At 32.8% G+C, this 25,716-nt stretch overlaps 1 protein-coding gene across 1 annotated transcript; it reads right to left on the bottom strand.

Annotated features, from left to right (window-relative positions):
* Window positions 1-28: 28 nt before the first annotated feature.
* Window positions 29-25,411, bottom strand: LOC140058383 (inner nuclear membrane protein Man1-like). The gene is made up of 14 exons (XM_072103957.1): window positions 24,008-25,411; window positions 18,125-18,159; window positions 16,849-16,918; window positions 16,588-16,682; window positions 15,563-15,657; window positions 14,368-14,525; window positions 13,725-13,826; window positions 9,762-9,837; window positions 9,198-9,357; window positions 7,464-7,503; window positions 6,492-6,579; window positions 5,925-6,033; window positions 5,611-5,689; window positions 29-5,116 (listed from the first exon to the last, which is right to left on the bottom strand). The coding sequence occupies exons 1-14, from the start codon at window positions 25,209-25,211 to the stop codon at window positions 4,962-4,964; spliced, it is 2,466 nt and encodes an 821-aa protein (XP_071960058.1). The 5' UTR covers window positions 25,212-25,411; the 3' UTR covers window positions 29-4,961.
* Between the last annotated feature and the right edge of the window lie 305 nt (window positions 25,412-25,716).

The raw sequence follows: 25,716 nt of genomic DNA, 5'->3' as shown, positions 1-25,716 counted from the left end.
GTTTGAACTTTGTTCAAAATGGATACAAATCCGAGACAGATGGAATCAGGGATCAAATATTGTACAACGACCGTTATTATTTAATTAAAATGGTTTTTTTTCATAGAAGAGCAATCAAAAATTTATGTTTGCACTCTGTGTTCAACATACACGGATGTGGGGAGAGGAGATGGAGGAATCGTGGATCAAATATTGTACGACGACCGTTACAAAACTTCCTTTTTATTTGTTGTTATCTGGTAAATTACACAAGTTTATTAAATAAGATAAATGAAAAAAAGAAAGAAGTATATTCTAATTTTAGCAATACAAAGTATAGGCTTAAATACTAACATAATGACATGCTAACTAAACCATTGTTATACAGTGATACTTGGGGCTTGTAACGACATGATGCCAAAGAATTATGAACATGTGAACACATCGTGTGAACACAATTAGAAAGCTTTTGATTTGTGAAGCTAGGTCAGAGGTCAATTTTTGGATGTAGAAACAATCTAAATTGTGTCATAATGGGAAACGAGGAAGCAGTATTAACTTCCATGCAAACGTACAATGAATAAGCATGACATAGTTTGGTCGTTGGGCAAATCAAACGCTCCCTACTGTGGGTTGCGGAAGCTATCGGAACATGGATTGGTTAAAAGCGATGACTATAATTTGGTGTCATGTTAATAGAGAGGTTTCGCAATCTTACGAATACGATAACGAAAACGTCACGCACACGTATTCGTTTTCGTAAGCCATAAAAAATCTGTTTCGCAAGGCAATGAAATATTGAGGCGCGTCCAAAATATGACTGCGGTAAATTTGAGAGAACCGCAGGAACGTGTTGCTTGGTGCTTGGCTGCCTAGGCCTAGCGTAACATCAAAGCGAGTGAGGACTTTAAAAACTGCTATTTATCAAAATTTACTTGGCATTTTAGTAAATTACTTTAGTAAATTACTTTCAATAAATCTATAATTATATTATAATCATGAATCATTCCTGATTCAAATACAAAATGTGCAAAATAGATCAAAAACTATACTCGTTTTGTAGTTACGAATATGACTGGTGATATTCGTCAACACGAATACGCTTTAGGAATATGAAATGGGGATCAGCTCAAAAGTTTCACAAATGTGTGACGTATCCGTTTTCGTTATCGTATTCGTAAGGTTGCGAAACCTCCCTAATGTCCTTATTTTTCCCCAAAAAATATTCTTACAAAAATTAATCAATCAATTAAATCAGTTTAAATTTAGTTGCATTTTTTGCATGAGATTGTTATAACAGATTTTAATATACACCGACCGAAGACACCTCAATATTACAAAAAACCAGAATAAAATTTGACCAATCAAATCAGTTTAAATTTAGTTGCATTTTCAATGATCAATTGAGATTGTTATAACAGATTTTAATATACAAAAATACAAATACAAAATGCACTTCAAAATAGACTGAAGCAGAGCATGATTGTTGAATACAAAATCAAGTTGGGATATTTACACGTTGATTTGTTGTTGCTGCTGCTGTAGGGGGTAGTAGCATGCAAGGCCAGCAGAGAATGGAAGATTTGATGATTGCATGCCATGCTTATCAAACATCTGTAATATTGGACTGAGAAATAAAATGTCTAAGGCTCTGTCTACACTATCAAACTTTATGTGACAAAAAAATGTGATGTGTCCATATATGGACATGATGATGTCATATCACTACCATATTTGGGCACATCACATTTTTTTTTGTCAAACTAGTTTGATAGTGAGACAGGGCTTAAGCTAGGGAGTATGCTATGCTAACTCTCCCAAAACCAGAATTTCTGACGACCTAAAAGGTATTTGAAATACATTCTTAAAAGCATTAGAGTAACTTAAAGGTGTTTGGTTTTAGGAGAGTTGATTGTACTTATAATTAAATGATTATTCAGTAGAGAATGTATATATATTTTAAGCAGTTAGTACTGTACTGGAATCTATCAAACTTAAAACCCTTTAGGAGTCTTACTCCCTTAACACAAACAGTATATGGATATTTGTCACATCCACCACTGTTGTCAATAGCACATATTATTTCATTGTTCTTTTATGTAGTTCATCACATGATGATGATATATTTATCATGACAACATTAAGTGTCAACGGTGGGTATGCTCAGTACTATGAAATGTGTCCAGTACGACAACAAGAGCGGCAGCAGAATGGAAGCATCATTGCTATATATGTATACAATTCGCAAATTATTATATTTTAAAGAACACCTTAATTATTGTACTTAAACAAAAACAAATTTCTAAAATCAAACACAAAATTCCCCATTTAAAGGCATGTAAATAAGAAATGGGTGTGGCAGAATATATACAAAAATGGGCGTGGCATGATACGTTATCAAATATGCATTTGATGCTATTTGCGATACAGGAATTGGTTACTAACATTCAAAGTATATTGTACATAACATTGTATATAGTAAGTAATGTTAAAGATAGGTTTAATGACACAAGTGGAGAGTACATGAAAATATACAAAGAACATCTCATACGAGCTAAATTATATAAATACATATTTACATAAAAATGAATAAGTTGTTTAGTTAGCACCATATAACAACATGAATATTCATTGAGTAATTGAATATATCAGTATTCTGGGTCATGAATATTCATTGGCTAAATGAATATATTTGTATTCAGACATATGAATATTCATTATTTAAAAATCAATATCAGTTTTCTGAGATAACATGAATTTTCATGTCATTGACTATTCTGAGACGAAACACAACAATAAGAGACATCAGGGAGGTAAACAAGATAACATGGGGAGGGAGGGGGGGGGGGGAGGGAAAAATTGTAAGGGATGGTTTGAATGATGGACTGTATACTAAATCCAACACATTTCAATTGCCTATTATTTCTAATCATACGAATAATTTGCACCTTATATTTTTTAAATCCAGGATCTAGATACAAAATGTGATTGAGTCAACACAAATGACATACATAAATGCTTCTGATGCATCATTCATTGACAGTCAATAACATAGAAAAAGGATCCTTTCTCTTAACCAATGGGCAAGTGAACACATTTCTGGATGCAGTGGCATAACCATGGTAAAAGACCATAGTTTAGCAATCCTAAGAGGGCCTTCAACACTGGGCTGCATATACTCTGGGGCCCCTTCTAACCTCTGGAGCCCCTGGGTTTATCTCACAGCCATCACGCCACTGATGACCAGCTAATCATCATTTACATTGTTCCTTTAAATTCAATCAATTCTAATTATGATTACATATTACTTCTATATAATAAAAATCTAATTGTATCACACACATAACACACCGACTATAGGCAATTTACAGTTGGTTTTCATTCTTACGTCGCTCCCCTTTCTACAATCTAATATAATACAATTCAATGATTCATAAATTAACGCGTTATGACAAATTTCAAAGGCCGTAAATGATAAATCAGCCAAAAAAATTCATTATAATATTTTCATTATCACCGTATATGACCAAAGCATAGGGAATAGCTAAGAAATTTGGGAAAAATTATGTAATTCTACTTGGATTATATTAACAATGGACTTGAGGGATAGAATATCATGATTTCCAGACATTTTTTATTGTCGATCGTTAAAGTTACGGGGATCAACAGAATTGTAACGCCAAATGGAGATCAGGGTCTAAAACTCTAGTTTAGGCAAAATTAGGAGGTGGGCTTGTACTGGAGCATGATATTGTACATATACAGTGTTAAGCTCTGTCCACGCCATCAAACTTTATGTGACAAATAAATGTAATGTGCCAAAATATGGACATGATGATGTCATATCACTAGCACATTTGGGCACATTACTACCATATTTGGGCATATCACACTAGTTTGATAGTGTAGACAGAGCTGTAGGTTTGCCCAAGCATGGTATTTGTAATTAGCCAAAATCAGAGGCAAGATTATTTAATCATGAAGAAATTATTTAATAATAATAATTTAGGTATTTGTATAGCGCCAGAATCAACTAAACCGAAGTAAAAATCAAAGGCGCTTATCATGGATGTTAAAAAGATGCGTTTTAAGTTCTTTTAAAAAAATAGCAATAGAAGTTGATTTAGTAAAATGACGAGGGAGAGAATTCCAAAGAGAAGCAGCAGAGAACATAAAAGACCTTTGTCCATAAGATTTGGTGTTAATTCTAGGAACAAGTAGTAGGTTTTGATCAGCCGAAGACAAGCAAGAGGGGTGTATGAGGGAAGAAGATCAAGGAGATAAGTAGGTTGTTTAAGAAGGTTAGGTTCTCTACAATTCAATCTATTATGTGATTACACTTGATCAAATAATACAAATAGATTATAAATAATGCAGAATTGTTAGAGATAACCTATGACCTCTATATCAGCTATAGCAACAAGACTGATTAGTAATAAAGCAACAAGGCTCACTAGTAAAAGAAAAACATTACTGTTGTCAAAAATTGTTGTTCAATTTGAACCATAAATATTAAAAATTGATCTTGTAAGGATTGCATGAATCAGCACAAAGATTATGAAGCAATGAAGCGTAACAAACATCTGTGCATGACCAATCGGCAACCATAAACAAGGACGAAGGTTGGAGAATTGTTCATTATGCTACTGTGCCATATTAGGTAATGCCATATTTGGGCAATAGGACACCAACCAGGACACCAACCAGGTCACATTTGACCAGTAACAATTTATTGATACATTACCAAAGACGCGTTTAATTTAGTGACATTCTATTTAACTATCGTTACAAACAAATAGATATTGAATGAAAATCTCTTTATCACCATTCAATCACATTTTAAATGCTCATGAATATTAATTAGCATATGCAAATGTTGACCAATTGAAATGGTATCTGGCACTGCTCATTCAAAATCTTCTGGTTCATTGGAGACTAAACTAAAATCGTTTGCTGGTTCATTGGAGACTAAATTTGACGACTTATGTTGATTCAATAGTTGGTCTTGCAAAGTCCATGCTTGAAAGCGATTTCTTTTTACAAGTAGAGGGCACCAGAGGGGTCACCATGTCACGCGCTGATGGAAATCGGTAGTAATATCGATCTGGCTTTAAGTACTTTACGGTTACTAGACGACCTGTCAAAAAAAACAACAAAATATTAAAGATGCAAAAGATGTGAAAACAAGGAACAAAAAAGTCTGTAAGACTTGTTTACACTATCACACTTTATGTGACAAAAAAATGTGATGTGCCCATACATGAACATGATGATGTCATATCACTACAATATTTGGGCACATCACACTTTGTTGGTCAAACTAGTTTGATAGTGTAGACAGAGACTTCGGGTAAAATTATTCAACATTTATTTTTTATTTTAAAAGTTGAAATTTGTTTTATTGTTATTTTATGAACCACAAATTCATCATCCATCATTACAATATTTCAAAGATAGTACATATGAAAAATCAGACAAATTAAAATTTAAATATACATTGGCAGTTAAGAGTTTCTCTGTCTTTACATTTATATATTACATAGCCAAGTAAATATGTTATATTTCCCCTCTAAGCAGGCAATATCTGTATAATATATACTGTAGAATAAAAGATATGATAAGATATTATACCATCAAACCAGCTGCCCTGGAGTGCTCTATAGGCATAGCTAGCTTGCACAGGGGTCTCTATCTTGCTATACACACAACCCTAAACAAAGAGCAAAAATCACAATTAAATTAAACATTGTTGTATTTGAAACTGCCACGTTTAGATAGCTCAGCTGCAATCTATGCTTAGCACAAACTCAGGACTGCACCCAGCACAAACTCAGGACTGCACTCAGCACAAACTCAGGACTGCACTCAGCACAAACTCAGGATTGCACTCAGCACAAACTCAGGATTGCACTCAGCACAAACTTAAACTAAAAATAAGTACTTACCTCTGGTGAGTTTTTATCGACTGCAATGTGGAGAACCTTAACGCCATCTCCAACCTTGTCTAAAATAGCATCTTCAATTTCTACCTGCCAGTCATTGGTGTTTGATTCTCTGTAAACAAACAAATAAACATATATAACCACTGTGTTATATGCAAATAGTAATACACACACTTGGACAAAAAATTGGATGTAAACAAAAATTGTTAACTTGAAAAAATGTTAATTTAAAGCAAAAAATAATAGTATAGTTACAAAGCAATTGTTTCAATAGACATCCAAACATATATTATTTATCGCAATTAAATATAAAGGGTCAAAATTAAAATCTTCTATGTGTAACTGTAAGATCCTAAGCCATCAATCGTATGTACTTGTATATATTCTCATTATTTCCAAAAAAATAAAATAATTCTGACCAACTTTACATCTCCTGTGACCAAATGGCCAAATTGCATGTCAAAAATATCTCATAAAAATTGAGACAACATTAAAAATGTAAAAAATCTTTAAAAAACAATAGAAATAAATGATGAATACAATAAATTTGAATTGATAAAATGTTCTTACAATGATTGGTCAAACATGTTGCGTATCTTCAAAAACTGAGTATAGATACCGGGAGCCGTCTTCACTGCCGTGTCTAAGTTCTCAAAAGCTACAACCAGAAACCTTTCATTAGCACAGCATAATTATTGTGATTGCATTCAAGATGTAAACAAACAAACAAACAAACAAACAAACAAAAGGCTACTGACATTAGTACAGTCAAACTTTCTGGAAATTTGGCCTCCAAAATGATTAAAAAAAAAAAAATTTCTCAAAACTTGGCCCAGTTGTTCTAGCCTAAAGCTAAAGTAAAGTTTTTCAGACTGAAAACAAAATTACTTATGGAGAAATTTGGAAGAGTTTATTTAAAGAAAGATATTTTGGAAGATTTGATTGAATTTAAACTGATGTATTGTCCCTTTGACTAATTCCAAAAAAATAAAAAATAATAGATTTCGAAAAAAGGTGGGTCATTTTGAAGTATCATAATAGTTATTAACTATCACCAAAAATTTTTCCGAAAAAAAAAAAAAAATTTTACTGAAATACAGACGTTTTTTTGTTAAAAAAATAACTTTGACTTCCAGTCAAAGTTTTCAATCAAAACATATCCCATAATGAAACGCGCTTGTTTGGCTACTCTGTATGCATAATCATAAAACTTCCTCATGATCTGTGTGAAAATACCTTCTTAACCGTGACAAGTTGTAAACAATCCTAATTTAGCATATGCATAATGCGTACTCATGGTTTGAAATCTTTGTTTACTTTCGCTCGTGACGATTTTCCAGATGAAATGTAATCAAGCTAATTTACCTGTTAATTACGTAAACTTGTTGTTTTTGGCTCAAATTTTCGACTTAAAGTGAATAACTTTAATATTACTTTGATATGGCCACTTTAAATTTAGAATATTTTGACCTTCATTTTTTTGTGTTTCAAGGGACAATACATCTTTAATTTAGAAACAAAAAAATAAAATAACTATCTTACCTTGACCCTGCCAAACTTTGATTTTGCCCGACTTCATATCCTGCGAGAAAAAAGAAAGACAAGTTTTATTATCAACATCATCTTCATCCGAGGAAACCATCGTCTCCGACGCGATGGGCACAGCACCAGCCATCATCAGAACTCTTATTACAAGGAAATGGAGTGGCCTGGATATAGAATGTGATGAGGAGCATCACAGTACTACTACTACTCTTGAGGCCTGCATCTAGGCCAGTAGCCACTATTTATATTGTCTCATTTTTATGTCTGTCTAGACAGTCATTGTATTACAGCTAATGAGTCAAATCTTTTGTATTGTTTGTTAATAAATCTCCTAACTAAAGCTCTGTCAACACTATAAAAAAAGTGTAATGTGCCCAAATATGGTAGTGATATGCCCAAATACAGTAGTGAAATGACATCATCATGTCCAAATATGGGCACATCACATTTTTTTTCGCATAAAGTTTGATAGTGTAGACAGAGCTTAACACAATATTATCACCAAATTTTAGTTGAACACAACATTGGGTCAAAGGACAAACATTGGGTCAAAGCACAAACATTGGGTCAAAGGACAAACATTGGGTCAAAGGACAAACATTTGGTCAAAGGACAAACATTGGGTCAAAGGACGAGTTGACAATAATATTAACATCATTAATGGTTCTAAATTAAGTTCTTACTTGAATGTTCTTCCTATTTACTTAATTTCATTACTGGATTTCATTTGAAAAATTATAAACTGTGAAAGTTATTTAATTGTTAATTTTTCTTTCTCGCGTTCTCCTTTTTGGGGGTGCATTTTAGACATGTACCCGTTTAAGGAAGGTCAGATAATTTTATTGTAAATTGTTAATAATTTACAACAAAAAAACAGACAAAAAAGTTTAAAAAATGATTCATTGATATTAAGTCAAGGATTACAAGATAACGGAAAGAAAACAGACAGTCAAAGTCAAAATTTGTAACTCCTTCCATGATTGTACTATATTTCTATGATATGTTTTTATTATGCTTGATCTCACTTTGTATATCAGGACATGATGTCAAATAAATGAAATGAGAATGCATGATTCAGCTAAAATTATTCTGAACTTGTAGTAAATAATAGAAAAACAAACTTTCAAATCATTAATAATAAATTGTTTGTATTTATTCAAGCCTTGTCTTTTTAAAATTGTAGGTGTGCTACAACTTGCACTCCTTAATACATTCAGGGGTGCTGTAGGTGTGCTGTTTGTATGTTGGTGTGTAGGTGTGCTACAAATTGCACTCCTTAATACATTCAGGGGTGCTGTAGGTGTGCTGTTTGTATGTTGGTGTGTAGGTGTGCTACAAATTGCACTCCTTAATACATTCAGGGGTGCTGTAGGTGTGCTGTATGTATGTTGGTGTGTAGGTGTGCTACAAATTGCACTCCTTAATACATTCAGGGGTGCTGTAGGTGTGCTGTTTGTACTTTGGTGTGTAGGTGTGCTACAAATTGCACTCCTTAATACATTCAGGGGTGCTGTAGGTGTGCTGTTTGTACTTTGGTGTGTAGAAGTTTACCAAATTTAATCGTGTTGTTAATCACTAAACTGCCTTTGAGGAGTGTGTTAGGCAAGTGATTGCACTCGCTCACCTTAATGGCAGTTTAAGAGTGTGTTTGGTGAGTGATTTCAAATGTTTTGTTGAATGGATGCTAAATGAATAAAAAAAACATTGTATTGAGTTAATTGTTAAACTTACCGTTTCAGTTGTTGGTGTAAAAGAAACAGTCGTTTGCGGTTGCAACCAGCGCCATGTAGAGAAAACTTCTCCCACAATGCTTTGTGTCTCTACTCTAACTCTCGATTCTTCGGAGTTGATGTAACGGACAGCTCTGTCCCAAACACGCTGCCTCAATTTCCTAAATGGACAAATTTAAATGTTTGATAAATACAGTGAATGTGTAGCATACTAAGTTGTTAAGTTCATACTACAGTAATTGGAGTATAAGTACTAAGTACTTCTGTAAATCTTATTACAATAACTAAGCAGACTTATGGTGATTAAATATTGGATGAAACATAAAATGTGTGACAGTTAAATGATAACATTTCATGATATTAAGGTCAATCACATTGATCATTGCATACAATATTATGCATAATTAGGGCTCAAACATTCATTCGTTTATACACATTCGGGGCTACAAAATAATCAATGTCATGATATTAAGGTCAATCACTTTGACCAATGCGTACAATATTATGCATAAGTAGGGCTCAAACATTGATTAGTTTATAGACATTCAGGGCTAGATTCTTGTACCTTTCTGAGGGTGGTATTAGACGATCCCTGACATGTGGTATAGCTTGACATTTATCTCCGTTGATTTGTAAGAATTCTGTACAAAAATAAGAAGTTATTTTAAGGACATTAGGATCATACATTAAGCAGATTGAACTCTCTATTAAGGGGACACCTTTCGGGACTCACAAAGTGTCTCCCTAATAAAAACATTGCTTTTGTTTGACTAAAAAATGTCTCTTTAATTAATAAGAGTGTCCCAACCCTTATGTACTTTTCCTTTCATTTCATTCATTTTATTATTTGGTCTACTTCAATATTATATACATGATGAAATTGGGGAGACCAGGGTCAACCTAAGTGAACTTAATCCCTGTAGTGGAGTTGGTTGGTCCAACCCCAAAGACAGTTTACACATAAAAGACACAGAATACACTTAAAGTGAATCAAAATGAATGTCCTCAATTTATGCAGCACCAAAGTTCAAATTGGAAGTCTATTTTATAGTGCAAGTTCACCAAATTCAATTATGTCCCACTCCTCTAAAACTTAGACCAAACAAACATAGTTAACACACACAAGTTAATGACTGGCACAATTACCTGTCTAGACTTTATTAATAGCAGCTAAAGCTAGCCAGCAAATCTACAATTAAAACCATTATTATAGAGCACATGTAGACTGTATTAGTCACACAGGGTTCATGCTACACTTCTTATTTCGACCAATTTGAACGGAGCCAATTTATGCATGTTACCATGGTAACTTCACATCCCTGGAAGTGACATCATTGTAAAATGTAACCAACTGGAATAAGTGTTTCATTAGTCGAATTATTTGTACTTTTTTAAAACTGGTTCAGCTGTCAAAATGCATGAAAATATCTTTACCATCCAATTGTACAGTATACTGTAGTTCAACAGATTCCAATTTATTAAGGATGGGTTTAGATATGGCTGTGACTCAATTTGGTTATCAAAAAGCTCTGTCTACACTATCAAACAAAATGTGATGTGCCCAAATATGGAAATGATATGCCCAAATATGGAAGTGATATGTCCATATATTGTATGGGCACATCACACTTTTTGTCACAAATACAAATGATAGTGTAGACAGAGCTTAAGACCTTAAGGTGACTTAATGTGTGTTTATCAACATTACAACTCTTTCTATGGTACTCATTACATTAATGTTTACATTCATGTCATTGATAATGATCCCATGCATGTTGTCATGTCTTGTTACCTATAATTCTATATATCAGTTGATACATTTGATATCATGTCTTCTTACCTATAATTCTATCTACCAGTTGATACATTTGATATCATGTCTTCTTACCTATAATTCTATCTGCCAGTTGATACATTTGATATCATGTCTTATTACCTATAATCCTATCTACCAGTTGATACATTTGGTATCATGTCTTCTTACCTATAATTCTATCTACCAGTTGATACATTTGATATCATGTCTTCTTACCTATAATTCTATCTACCAGTTGATACATTTGATATCATGTCTTCTTACCTATAATTCTATCTACCAGTTGATACATTTGATATCATGTCTTCTTACCTATAATTCTATCTACCAGTTGATACATTTGATATCATGTCTTCTTACCTATAATTCTATCTACCAGTTGATACATTTGATATCATGTCTTCTTACCTATAATTCTATCTACCAGTTGATACATTTGATATCATGTCTTCTTACCTATAATTCTATCTACCAGTTGATACATTTGATATCATGTCTTCTTACCTATAATTCTATCTACCAGTTGATACATTTGGTATCATGTCTTCTTACCTATAATTCTATCTACCAGTTGATACATTTGATATCATGTCTTGTTACCTATAATTCTATCTACCAGTTGATACATTTGATATCATGTCTTCTTACCTATAATTCTATCTACCAGTTGATACATTTGATATCATGTCTTCTTACCTATAATTCTATCTACCAGTTGATACATTTGATATCATGTCTTCTTACCTATAATTCTATCTACCAGTTGATACATTTGATATCATGTCTTCTTACCTATAATTCTATCTACCAGTTGATACATTTGATATCATGTCTTCTTACCTATAATTCTATCTACCAGTTGATACATTTGATATCATGTCTTCTTACCTATAATTCTATCTACCAGTTGATACATTTGGTATCATGTCTTCTTACCTATAATTCTATCTACCAGTTGATACATTTGATATCATGTCTTGTTACCTATAATTCTATCTACCAGTTGATACATTTGATATCATGTCTTCTTACCTATAATTCTATCTATCAGTTGATACATTTGATATCATGTCTTCTTACCTATAATTCTATCTATCAGTTGATACATTTGATATCATGTCTTCTTACCTATAATTCTATCTACCAGTTGATACATTTCATATCATGTCTTCTTACCTATAATTCTATCTACCAGTTGATACATTTGATATCATGTCTTCTTACCTATAATTCTATCTACCAGTTGATACATTTGATATCATGTCTTCTTACCTATAATTCTATCTACCAGTTGATACATTTGGTATCATGTCTTCTTACCTATAATTCTATCTACCAGTTGATACATTTGATATCATGTCTTGTTACCTATAATTCTATCTACCAGTTGATACATTTGATATCATGTCTTCTTACCTATAATTCTATCTATCAGTTGATACATTTGATATCATGTCTTCTTACCTATAATTCTATCTATCAGTTGATACATTTGATATCATGTCTTCTTACCTATAATTCTATCTACCAGTTGATACATTTCATATCATGTCTTCTTACCTATAATTCTATCTACCAGTTGATACATTTGATATCATGTCTTCTTACCTATAATTCTATCTACCAGTTGATACATTTGATATCATGTCTTCTTACCTATAATTCTATCTACCAGTTGATACATTTGGTATCATGTCTTCTTACCTATAATTCTATCTACCAGTTGATACATTTGATATCATGTCTTCTTACCTATAATTCTATCTACCAGTTGATACATTTGATATCATGTCTTCTTACCTATAATTCTATCTACCAGTTGATACATTTGATATCATGTCTTCTTACCTATAATTCTATCTACCAGTTGATACATTTGATATCATGTCTTCTTACCTATAATTCTATCTACCAGTTGATACATTTGATATCATGTCTTCTTACCTATAATTCTATCTACCAGTTGATAAATTTGATATCATGTCTTCTTACCTATAATTCTATCTATCAGTTGATACATTTGATATCATGTCTTCTTACCTATAATTCTATCTATCAGTTGATACATTTGATATCATGTCTTCTTACCTATAATTCTATCTACAAGTTGATACATTTCATATCATGTCTTCTTACCTATAATTCTATCTACCAGTTGATACATTTGATATCATGTCTTCTTACCTATAATTCTATCTACCAGTTGATACATTTGATATCATGTCTTCTTACCTATAATTCTATCTACCAGTTGATACATTTGGTATCATGTCTTCTTACCTATAATTCTATCTACCAGTTGATACATTTGATATCATGTCTTGTTACCTATAATTCTATCTACCAGTTGATACATTTGATATCATGTCTTCTTACCTATAATTCTATCTACCAGTTGATACATTTGATATCATGTCTTCTTACCTATAATTCTATCTACCAGTTGATACATTTGGTATCATGTCTTGTTACCTATAATTCTATCTACCAGTTGATACATTTGATATCATGTCTTCTTACCTATAATTCTATCTACCAGTTGATACATTTGATATCATGTCTTCTTACCTATAATTCTATCTACCAGTTGATACATTTGATATCATGTCTTCTTACCTATAATTCTATCTACCAGTTGATACATTTGGTATCATGTCTTCTTACCTATAATTCTATCTACCAGTTGATACATTTGATATCATGTCTTCTTACCTATAATTCTATCTACCAGTTGATACATTTGGCCCAGTTCTTCCTCCTCTCTCACTTGTCTGCGTTTGATGAATATGTAAACACCCCACACAATGAATACAACTATAAACACAAAGCAGTTATAAAAGAAATATTAAAAGCTTACTAAGATATAACAACATTGGGTCTGTAGTTAGTTACCTGGGTAATTAATTCTTCCTCCGCCCCATCCCCCCCTAACCGCACAGTTAGTGATAACTGTGTCCGAGGGTAAGTAACTGAACCACAACAATATTGTGTCCATGTTGTAATCAAGATTAGTTTTTAATCAATGATTAATGGTAAAAGTTTATGATTATTTGAACAACAGAGGGCAGCATACACATAAATGACATAAACTGAAACTTAAAAAAAAACTTTGAATGTTAGAAAAGTACACAGTATTATATCATGACCTGGGGAAACTGATAAATACAATGCTTTATGGGTGCAAAGCATCCTGGGACTGTAAAATGTCAGCATTGTGAGGACACATTAAAATATATGAAGTAAAACAATGTATTAGCTTGAAAAAACTGAGTAAATCTACATGTTTCGGTCAAAATACATTGACAATCCTGCCACATGTCCTCACAAAACTTTAGACAATGGTAACATAACGCACCTGAACCGAGAAAGAATAAACGCACGAATACATAAGAAATGGAACGTGAAACACGGCACTTGAGGGGCATGATGGGATGCGATGATTTCAACCATTTAACTTCTTCCATCATGAACGTCTTGGTAACGTGGTTCACTGGTCCGTTGCTATCATAGGATCTGCAATTAAGGGTTTGTAAAATATACTTTAATATTTGGTTTATTTTATACTAAAATAATATAAATCCTTCTTTCCGGATATAGTTAGTATTTTTCATGGTTTTTACAAGCACCTTGAACACTTTGTGGATATGTGTGCTTTATAAATCGTATTATCTTATCTTAGTTATTTAGAAGTTCTGTTGGTGTCTTAACGGACATTTTGACAATAAATGTGACAACAAGTATGAGATTTTGAGAGAACCTACAATATAAATTTAGCATAACCAATTATAGAATTAGTAATTGAATTGTAATTACTACTGTGGAGTAGCTTGCGTCAGGGTGTTGAGTAAGTGTAATTACTACTGTGGAGTAGCTTGCGTCAGGGTGTTGAGTAATTGTAATTACTACTGTGGAGTAGCTTGCGTCAGGGTGTTGAGTAATTGTAATTACTACTATGGAGTAGCTTGCGTCAGGGTGTTGAGTAATTGTAATTACTACTGTGGAGTAGCTTGCGTCAGGGTGTTGAGTAATTGTAATTACTACTGTGGAGTAGCTTGCGTCAGGGTGTTGAGTAATTGTAATTACTACTGTGGAGTAGCTTGCGTCAGGGTGTTGAGTAATTGGTCAGATGTTTTGCCGTACTTTGATGTAATTTATACTAAGTAATTCTCGGGTGGTAATTGTTTGCTGTCATAATCTGACCTTAGACCCCATTCAGGGTGTTCAATTAATCTGACCTTAGACCCCACTCAGGGTGTTCAATTAATCTGACCTTAGACCCCATTCAGGGTGTTCAATTAATCTGACCTTAGACCCCATTCAGGGTGTTCAATTAATCTGACCTTAGACCCCATTCAGGGTGTTCAATTAATCTGACCTTAGACCCCATTCAGGGTGTTCAATTAATCTGACCTTAGACCCCATTCAGGGTGTTCAATTAATCTGACCTTAGACCCCATTCAGGGTGTTCAATTAATCTGACCTTAGACCCCATTCAGGGTGTTCAATTAATCTGACCTTAGACCCCATTCAGGGTGTTCAATTAATCTGACCTTAGACCCCATTCAGGGTGTTCAATTAAGCTCTTCAGCATGTCTTCAAAGTGCTGCAAAGTATCAAACACTGATTGGTCTTCTTTTAAAGTTTTCTAAAAAGCAAAACAAAACCACATGTTAACAAGTATGAAGAACAAGAGTGGCTTCTAAAGCATTACACTGTCTTTTCTTCCAATAAGTCGCAATTTGATCAGGAAAGACAACATTTACAAGTTCATTCAAAGTTATTTTTGCACGTAAATGTGACAACTTATTATAATAGTCTGAAAGTTTACACGAAAACAGTTAAAATATTTATTAATAGCTTATGGTACTAGGAAAACATTAAACTATAGTGTCTGACAAAAAACCCCACAGAAGGAGGTAATGTTTATTAAAAGTATTAAATCATTGGATACAAAATGAAATGATATGCATGACTGTCATTGAAAAGGAAATCATTTTAACAACTTCCTAATTGTAGTCAAGATAAAAGAAGTGGCAGCAGACTGTCTCATGAATTGTCTGGTCCTTAATTAGTCCCCTCACATTTTACCCTATACTACAGTGTAGTAATCTGTATTCTATCTATATTACTAATCTATAGACTACTACTACTACTACGTAGTAGTAGTCTATAGATAATCTGTATTGTATCTATATTATACTAATCTACTGTATATACTGTACTACTACTAGTAGTAGTATATAGTCTACTCGGACTTCCATTTAAACATTTTTACAGAGTACCTAGTGTACTTCTATGGTTTAATTTGTACTGTAACTTATGGTAACCTTTTTTAAATTATCAGATACAGTAATCAAACACAATTCTTGATGTGACACAACAGCAATAAAGACGCTACTATCTTATGATGATTATAAACAATAACCATTTGAAATACTAACACAACAACACTCGAGTGAACTAAAGCAGTCGGCCTTGCTGGGACGCTAGGTGGCGCACTATAAGCACAAGTGGAGACGATGTGTTGGCGCAAGATGGCATTTAAACGTTAAAAATCATTTCAAAATTTACTTACCGAAATCTCAGTTTTTAAGAATTTTCTAGCTTCAGGTAACGACATGTTGGATTGAAGAGAGAACTCTCCTGTCCCACTGCCACAGTAATAATCACCTAATCATGGAAAAAACACAAAAAATAAACAAATTATCACCTAAAAATGACATTTTGACGACAATATTTTTAATCAGTCACACTGAAGTACAGTGCTCAGGACCTTCTTTAATAATTTTCAACACCTGTATGCAAATTGATATTATTCAACGAACGCCCTACATACCTGCCACATTTCCCAATGCTTTATACAGTATTTCTACCATTGTCACAATGTGATTCCCTTTTAAGCCACACTGTCAAAACAAATAAAATAATTACATATATTTAAAATATAAAAAATCCCCCCAAAATTTCCAATGATACATTACATCTTTTTGTAATATTTTAACATTTTCTTATGGTTTAAAAACAGTAAAGAAATTGCAAGTATCATTAATGTTAACATTTAACATAGGCAAAGTTAACATTTAACATATTAGGCAATGATAACATTTCACATAGGCAATGATAACATTTCACATGACTTCTAAACAGACTAAACATAATATAATATGTTCATATCTATGAGTTACAACTCAATATTATTTTATGAGTTTACAGTCTAATGCAGTCTGCCGCTGCTAATGTACATTTTATCATTTTACCAACTTTTTTTTCGCATTGGAAACCAAGAACATTACAGAAAAGGAAGGATATGGTTGAGTGAGCGTTATTAAATTGGGAATATTACTGGTTTTTATTAATCACTTTCGTTTCAATCGATCAAAGATCAAGATAATATTAACTGTATCTATAGCTCCTTACACTTGCATATCAAGGACTCTTAATTTTTCCCTTCAAACTTATCTTTTCCCACCGGAATAAATTCAGAATTGACCTTTGATACGGAAATTTGGGATGGGAACTGTATCAACAGGTTCAGTTGGGAATAATCTTACAAACAAACATAGTTAAGTGAATTTAATCATTAATATTATTGCCAAACATTTATCATAAAGCAAAATGTGAAAGACATTTCAAAATGAATAAGGTCATCAATATTTTTATTTGCGAAATCAAACAAATGTTAAAGTTTATTTTGTGTGTTAATGATTCTAGTGAAAGGCAGTGTTATCAATGATGGGCAACAGTATACCTTCTTGATACAAATTATTTGCCAAATCAAACAAATTAAGTTTTTTTTTTGTGTGCTAATTCCCAAGTGAAAAGCAGTGTTATGAATGATGGGCTACAGAACACTGTATACCCTCTTGAAAGAAGACTAATTAATTCATAATCAATCATTTAATTTGTCAAATCACCCAAATATTTGGAGTTGCAATAATAATAGCACGCTTTCGTACTGTAGACGAAGAAGACGGTAAGTTAAAAAATCATGACAAATGGAACGTGTTTTGTCCACGTTACACGAGTCGTTACGGTCTGTTAAATTACAATCTAGGACGTCTACCATCCCCAAAAGGAAAGCTCGTCAAATTATTATTCAAAATAAAAATTACCAGACGATCCTTGTTAGCACAGATCTGTAGTACAGCTGAAATAAACAAATAAATACCTTGTTAAAAAGTTAGAAACAAGTTATCAATGACATTTAATACCGGTAATCTATAATCAATTTAAATCAATATGTCAATCAATGACACACAGAACAGTAAAAACAACCAAGTAAAACAACTGTAAACATTTTTAAAATGTTTTATTTTATCAATGGCACTCAATAATGAATGGCACTCAATAATCAATGGCACTCAATAATGAATGGCACTCAATAATCAATGGCACTCAATAATGAATGGCACTCAATAATGAATATGTCACTTAATAATCAATGGCACTCAATAATCAATGGCACTCAATAATGAATGGCACTCAATAATCAATGGCACTCAATAATGAATGGCACTCAATAATGAATATGTCACTTAATAATCAATGGCACTCAATAATCAATGGCAATAATGAATGGCACTCTATAATGAATGGCACTCAATAATGAATGGCACTCTATAATGAATGGCACTCAATAATGAATGGCACTCTATAATGAATGGCAATAATGAATGGCACTCAATAATGAATGGCACTCAATAATGAATGGCACTCTATAATCAATGGCAATAATGAATGGCACTCAATAATGAATGGCACTCTATAATCAATGGCAATAATGAATGGCACTCAATAATGAATGGCACTCTATAATCAATGGCAATAATGAATGGCACTCAATAATGAATGGCACTCTATAATCAATGGCAATAATGAATGGCACTCAATAATCAATGGCACTCAATAATCAATGGCAATAATGAATATGTCACTTAATTATACACTGAAGACAATCCAAGTAAAACACAACTGTAATCATTTAAAAAACATTATTATTGTTGATATAAAGTTTGCGGTACACCACGTATTACTATTATTAGTTCTAAAAAATAAATAAATTATTATATATATTGATCAAACGTCGAGAAACTCAACAGTTCTTTTCAGAAATAAGATACGTAGTGCACCACAAACTTCATATCTACAATTGATTTCCCCTTGCAAACCTTCAAACAAAATATTATTATTATTATGGATGATTAATGAATAAAGATTGTACACATTTTTTTGTTGAAGCAAGCCAAGTTTTTGAAAATTGTGTGACATTATAATTTTAAACATATGCCTAGAAAATAAATACATCATCCTTTTAAACTTCAAAAAATTGCATTTGGGAAAAAAATAATGTGTCAATCCCAACACAGAACAGGATACAAACTCTTAGTGTGTTTCCTTGCACTGAATTTGATGTAATTTTGGAGAAAAACACTACATACATCTACTTAATCAGTTTATAGTCTAATGTAAAAAAACAACAATAAAAACACTACTACAACAGTGCTGTAAGTAAAAATGTTACAATATAAATCTGTATTGTGAATTTAGAAAAATTCTATTGTAGTTTTTTTTAGAAAGACGCTTAAAAAAACACTAACTACAGTACTAGTAAATGTTACAATATAAATCTGTATTGAAAACTTTAAAATTAAAAAAAAAACCTACAATAGACAGACATTTAAAATTGTATTTGATAACATTTTTAAAACAGCTTGATATTTAAGCAGATGTTGTTTTTGAGTTGTGGAACAGAGTCATGTGACAACTGAGCAGAGCAGGGAAGATCAAACTAAGTTATCAAGAGGAAGCAACGTCACATCACTCCTAATGAATCTTTTCCATGTTAATTTAATGTCTGTTGCATGAAATATAAATACTTCCTCAATTGTGAGCTCAGCTTGCAAAAAAACACAAACAAGAAAATATTCAGAACAATTATGACAACAGTTGTAAACATTTTAAACACCTTGGGAACCAAGGAATATCAGAATACTGCTATTAATACTGTATACTGTAAGTAAGGGTACTTAACTGTATACAGTAAGTAAGGGTACTTAATTGTATACAGTAAGTAAGGGTACTTAATTGTATACAGTAAGTAAGGGTACTTAACTGTATATAGTAAGTAAGGGTACTTAACTGTATACAGTAAGTAAGGGTACTTAACTGTATACAGTAAGTAAGGGTACTTAACTGTATACTGTAAGTAAGGGTACTTAACTGTATACAGTAAGTAAGGGTACTTAATTGTATACAGTAAGTAAGGGTACTTAATTGTATACAGTAAGTAAGGGTACTTAACTGTATATAGTAAGTAAGGGTACTTAACTGTATACAGTAAGTAAGGGTACTTAACTGTATACAGTAAGTAAGGGTACTTAACTGTATACAGTAAGTAAGGGTACTTAACTGTATACTGTAAGTAAGGGTACTTAACTGTATACAGTAAGTAAGGGTACTTAATTGTATACAGTAAGTAAGGGTACTTAATTGTATACAGTAAGTAAGGGTACTTAACTGTATATAGTAAGTAAGGGTACTTAACTGTATATAGTAAGTAAGGGTACTTAACTGTATACAGTAAGTAAGGGTACTTAACTGTATACAGTAAGTAAGGGTACTTAACTGTATACTGTAAGTAAGGGTACTTAACTGTATACTGTAAGTAAGGGTACTTAACTGTATACAGTAAGTACAGTATGTGGATTGATGTACAGAAGCACAACTGAAGAATCATCTTTAAAATGAGCTTCTCAAAAAATATTTAAATATAATACAGTAATGTTCAATTTAATAGCGCAAAATGCAGGCCACTAAGTGCTGAACAATCAACAGAAATTGGTATAAAAGAGCAATGTATGTTTTAGTAACTGCATTGTAATTACAGTACTGTACTTAACTGAAAAGAATTATTATAAAATCACAAGATAAAATCCCAGGGTGTGATCATTTCCAGGGTTGTGTTTTTGAAAATTGAAAGTCAGTGTTGTTCCAGACTGTTTTCTTTTTATACACATATTCCCTTATTTTTATAAATTTTTAAATTGAATATAATTTGTCACAGTGAGCGTCTTTTTTTAGACGGATGCTTTACAAATTTCCATTATTATTATTAATTAAAAATTAATGAAATGAATAAAAAAACTCCCACTAATATTGATTGTGAGGCATGGAAGATATAGTATTAGTAGTGACTGAATGCTCAAACTTCAGAACACACCACTGTACAGTACAATGGGCCCCAGACATACAGTGTTAAAGGGATGAGCATCATACAATGACTGTATATTATTACAATAGACAGTAATAATACAGACACTGTACTGTAAAGTACTGTACATGAATACTAACCTATTATGACTGTCTGGGACAGACAAATAAAATGTGCATTACAGTAGAAATGCACATTTTGTTTAAATTAAATAATAAAGGCAGTTAAATTTTAATGCACAACCGTATTAACATTTAAGTACACTAGAATCTAACTATCTAAGTATAAGAACCCCTGGTTCTAATCAACACACAAGGCTACATTCAATTACTGTGGGGATTTCCCCTAAATTATCCCATGTTGCTGTTTTTTTTATATTATTTCATATTTTATTCAGCAAATGAAACCTTCTCAGATGACAACACAGCTCACGCAACTGTAGGTCCTACCTCAGCCTAGCTTGGCGCAAATCGAAAACACTTTGTACGCAAATTAAAAGACAGTCAAAGCAATGGTTTAAAGAGTCACTACCATCTAGTCTTTGATTTAAAAAAAGAAGCAATTTTGTTTTCTAATAATCAGCAGGGTTTCATTTTGATAAGAAAAAATGTTTTTTAAGTCTAATGTCTACAAGCTTGACTAACACACATCATTAAAATACTGCAAGCACAAAGGTACAGACATCATGGTAGGCAAATCTTAACACCATGCTGGCCTGGCTAGACATCTACAATTGATTATACTGGTACTTGTAAAAAGGGATTAGGCCAAGTTGAGCCGCCGACAAGTTGAGCCGCCGCCAGAAAAACGTTATTTTCTATGAAACGCCAAATGCTTACTTTCGCCGGTGCTCGTTTCTATTTAATAGAAGTTCTATTTATATTAATTATTAGATATAACGATGTATATTCCAAAGTTTATATATCACGGTTTTTAGTATATATTATTAAATATTATAATTAAAGAGAAATAATTATGAATATCTGACTTGTAGATTCCAAAATATAAGGCCTAAAACATGACCGAAAATGATCGTTTTTAGCCAAAAATGACGTAAACATGTTGCCCCCTTAGGCGGCAGTTGTATGAACTAGGCCTACTCCATTTTTCGGTAAAATAATTGCATAAAACCACCGTTTTTTAGTAAAATATTTTGTGTATTAACATTGTAAAATTCAATAAAATATGATATTAAAAGATAGTAGATAAAAAATAATTATTAACCTCATTCGAAGAGTATCAATACTCTATTAGTCCTGAGAGACAACATGATTTTACGCGAGAAAAATATTATGGAGTGCACTGCACTTGAAAGAATTTGAAAGATTAAAAACAATTAAATTATTAAATATGACTACTTTCCTTTGCTGTGTTGTTATGGCGGTTCAAACCAACACAATTGTAGTATGTAATTATTATTTATTTTCATGACACAATAAACCTAAAGACCATGAACTTATGTACTAGGACACCCCTCTATCACTACGCGAAATGTCGTAAAAGACGCACTGGGCGTTTCATAGAAATTACCGGCGGCTCAACTTGTCGGCGGCCCAACCGGTCATATCCCGTAAAAAGTTGTGAATATGTAATTTTTAATCTGTATCACAATAATATTCATAGTATCAACAGTGACTGTACTATACAGTAGGCTTGCTGTTCAAGCTTAGTTAATTTATCCACAAAGTTGGCTTTAGGACCAATTATTGCTACAGTCTAACTCTGGTGGGTACTGTACTGTACTGTAGGTAACAAGCTTACCCGGGTAAATTCCTAATCCTCAACCTGCCCTACAGTACATGTATATAACTTGTTATTAATTCCTCATTAATATTATTAATTCCTCATTAAAAAAACATGGAAATGGTACAATATAATTTGCTATACAAGATCTGTACTGTTTAAAAAAACGTAATTCATTTAATAACTCATTAACTTATTTTAACTAAAGCCTTCTTGTCATTAGCCAGTATATCATACTGTGTACACTCTGTACAGCATGTTTGTCAACATTTCACAATTACAGTCTATAAAGCACGTGTTTGTTCTGTACACTCAGCCTATAAAGTTGCCATCTGAAATCAAAGTGGACTTTTACAATTTACAGTAGACAACCAAAGGTCAAAGGTTATCATCTTATCAATTTTTTTTATACAGTACACTGTACAGTTAACAGTAGCTTCCCTATAGGATGACATCATGCAATAAATACCAATTGACTGATTTCTGGTTGTCTGCTTGTTGTCTACACTATCAAATTTTACAGTATGGATGTGACAACAATATGTGATGTGCCCATATGGACATAGTGTAGATAGAACTTAATAAATTTGATGTGAAAATGAACTTGTAATGTGTTTTAAAAAATGAAACTATGCGAATTTGAGAATTTCTCGACATTTCGGTTGGGTTGTTACGCTGCAACTGTTTTCTTGAAGACGTTATTATAACGATAATATAGTTATATATAATGTATTTATATTCTTCTACAGAAACACATGGTTTACTGCAAATACACGAGACAAAGTGTTTGTTCACTAACCAAACCTAAAGCTCTGTTTACACTATCAAACTAGTTATGACAAAAAAGTGTGATGATGTGCCCAAATATAGATAGTAATGATATGACATCACCATGTCTATATTTGGGCACATCACATTTTTTTTTGTCAGCATAAAGTTTAATAGTGTAAACAGACCTTTTTTAACAAAACGACTACAGTATACTGTAGTACTGTATAAAATATGAAAAATATTTAATAGTAAGTAATGCAGTTATACTTACTTGGAGATTCCGTGTCTGAACCCATGCTAAGATAAACAACTGTCAGTGTTACAAAGAACAAAAACATGAACACCAACAGCATCATTGAAACGTAATGTCCGTATTTAGAAGCCCAAGTTTTTGTAATGTTCTCCTCTGTTTGGAATTCAGCTTCCAATTGTCCAGAATGTTTGTGATGGTCACCGCCGCCGCTTGCAACATGGTTAGCGGTTTCAGAAACATGATTTGCCCCTCTCTCTTTGGTTGAACGTCGTCTCAAGGACCGCGGTGTACGGTTTTCGTAAACAGAAACATAGTCAGACGAGGCCGACGTATTGTTCGATTTATTATGACTGCCGTGTTGTGAAATGTCAGATGATGATCTAGTTTTATTCGGGGTACCAACTTTCATTGGAGTACTAGTACTCGAGTCATTTTGTGAAATAGATTTACGACTTGTTGCTATCAAGGTACTACTGCTAGGCCTAGCCCTGGATATTTCGGATTTATCTGGCTTATTACTGTTCCTCATTGGAGAACTTTTCATAAAAGTTTGACTTAAAATACTGGAAGAAGTAGAAACAATATCATCAGATTCACCCTCACCATTTACCGCTTTCATTTCATCGATATCTGAATCTGAAAAATCATCATCTTTTGAATTAGTTGCATGATTTTTATTATGCCTATTTGTGTTTGATAGCAGGGTGCCAACAACTTGCAAAGATCGCCTGCCCGATCGCCGTGTCGGTGTACTACTTGGACTTGCAGCCTGATGATTTCCTAATGATCGTCTGTTTCTTGTTGTGAGCTTATCTTTCAAAACGCCAAGGCTAGGCCTAACATCCAAACTTTTAACTGACGAATCTGCTTCATCTTCGTGTATGAAATCCTTTATGTTTCGCTGAGAACCCCTTTTTCGTAGGCTACCTACTCCATTATCGTTTACAACTTGCGTGGCGGTGACAGACGGTCTGGAGCGACCTTTCCGCCAGCTTGACTTGCCCTCCTCCTCATCGCTTTCGTCGGAACTGAAGCCGATAAGGGGTCGGTTGGCTACGGGCTTATTTTTGCCTTTTTTAGCCACAATCTTTTTCCCAGATTTTAAAGTATTTAACTTTCTAATATACAGACCACGAGTAGATGCTGTCACTGGCCCTGGATCAAATCCTAATCGTTTTAATTCCGCACGAAGCTCAGCGTCCGTTAGCTCTGTGTCCGCCATGTTTCCTTTCAAAAGGTGACATTCAATGCCCCGGATGTAATTTGGAGGAGCCCGAGATATGAGAGAGCTCTAAACCACAAAAGGAGCTTCCTACAGAATTTAACCGCAATTTTTTTTTGATGCATTTGATTAATCGCAACTGCTGCGTAGCAGGCAACAAACCTGATAAATTGAAATTAAAATATGTATATTTAAATAACTTTCGTTTATATAATAAATAAGTTTAATATCTTTGCAATCCAATTGATATAAAGAAAAACAATATAGCCTACATTTTCACAAAACTAATGTATAAGTTACTATAAAGCAGTATCAACTTTTGTTGTTTATGATATATCATATACTAAATCAATTAAAAGCAAGCATTATAGTTTATCTATGTTGAGATGTTAGGATATTAGTTTTAATGAAGTATTTCATGAATATTAAAGATGTGTATGATGGCAAAATCCCGGGAAAAATACATTTATTTTTTTTCCATATCAGTACGGGAACTATTGAACTG

This window comes from Antedon mediterranea, chromosome 9 (genome assembly GCF_964355755.1).
Source record: "Antedon mediterranea chromosome 9, ecAntMedi1.1, whole genome shotgun sequence".
Classification (NCBI taxonomy): domain Eukaryota; kingdom Metazoa; phylum Echinodermata; class Crinoidea; order Comatulida; family Antedonidae; genus Antedon; species Antedon mediterranea.
Note: the sequence above shows the minus strand (reverse complement) of the source record. Positions and strands in the feature narration are given on the sequence as shown.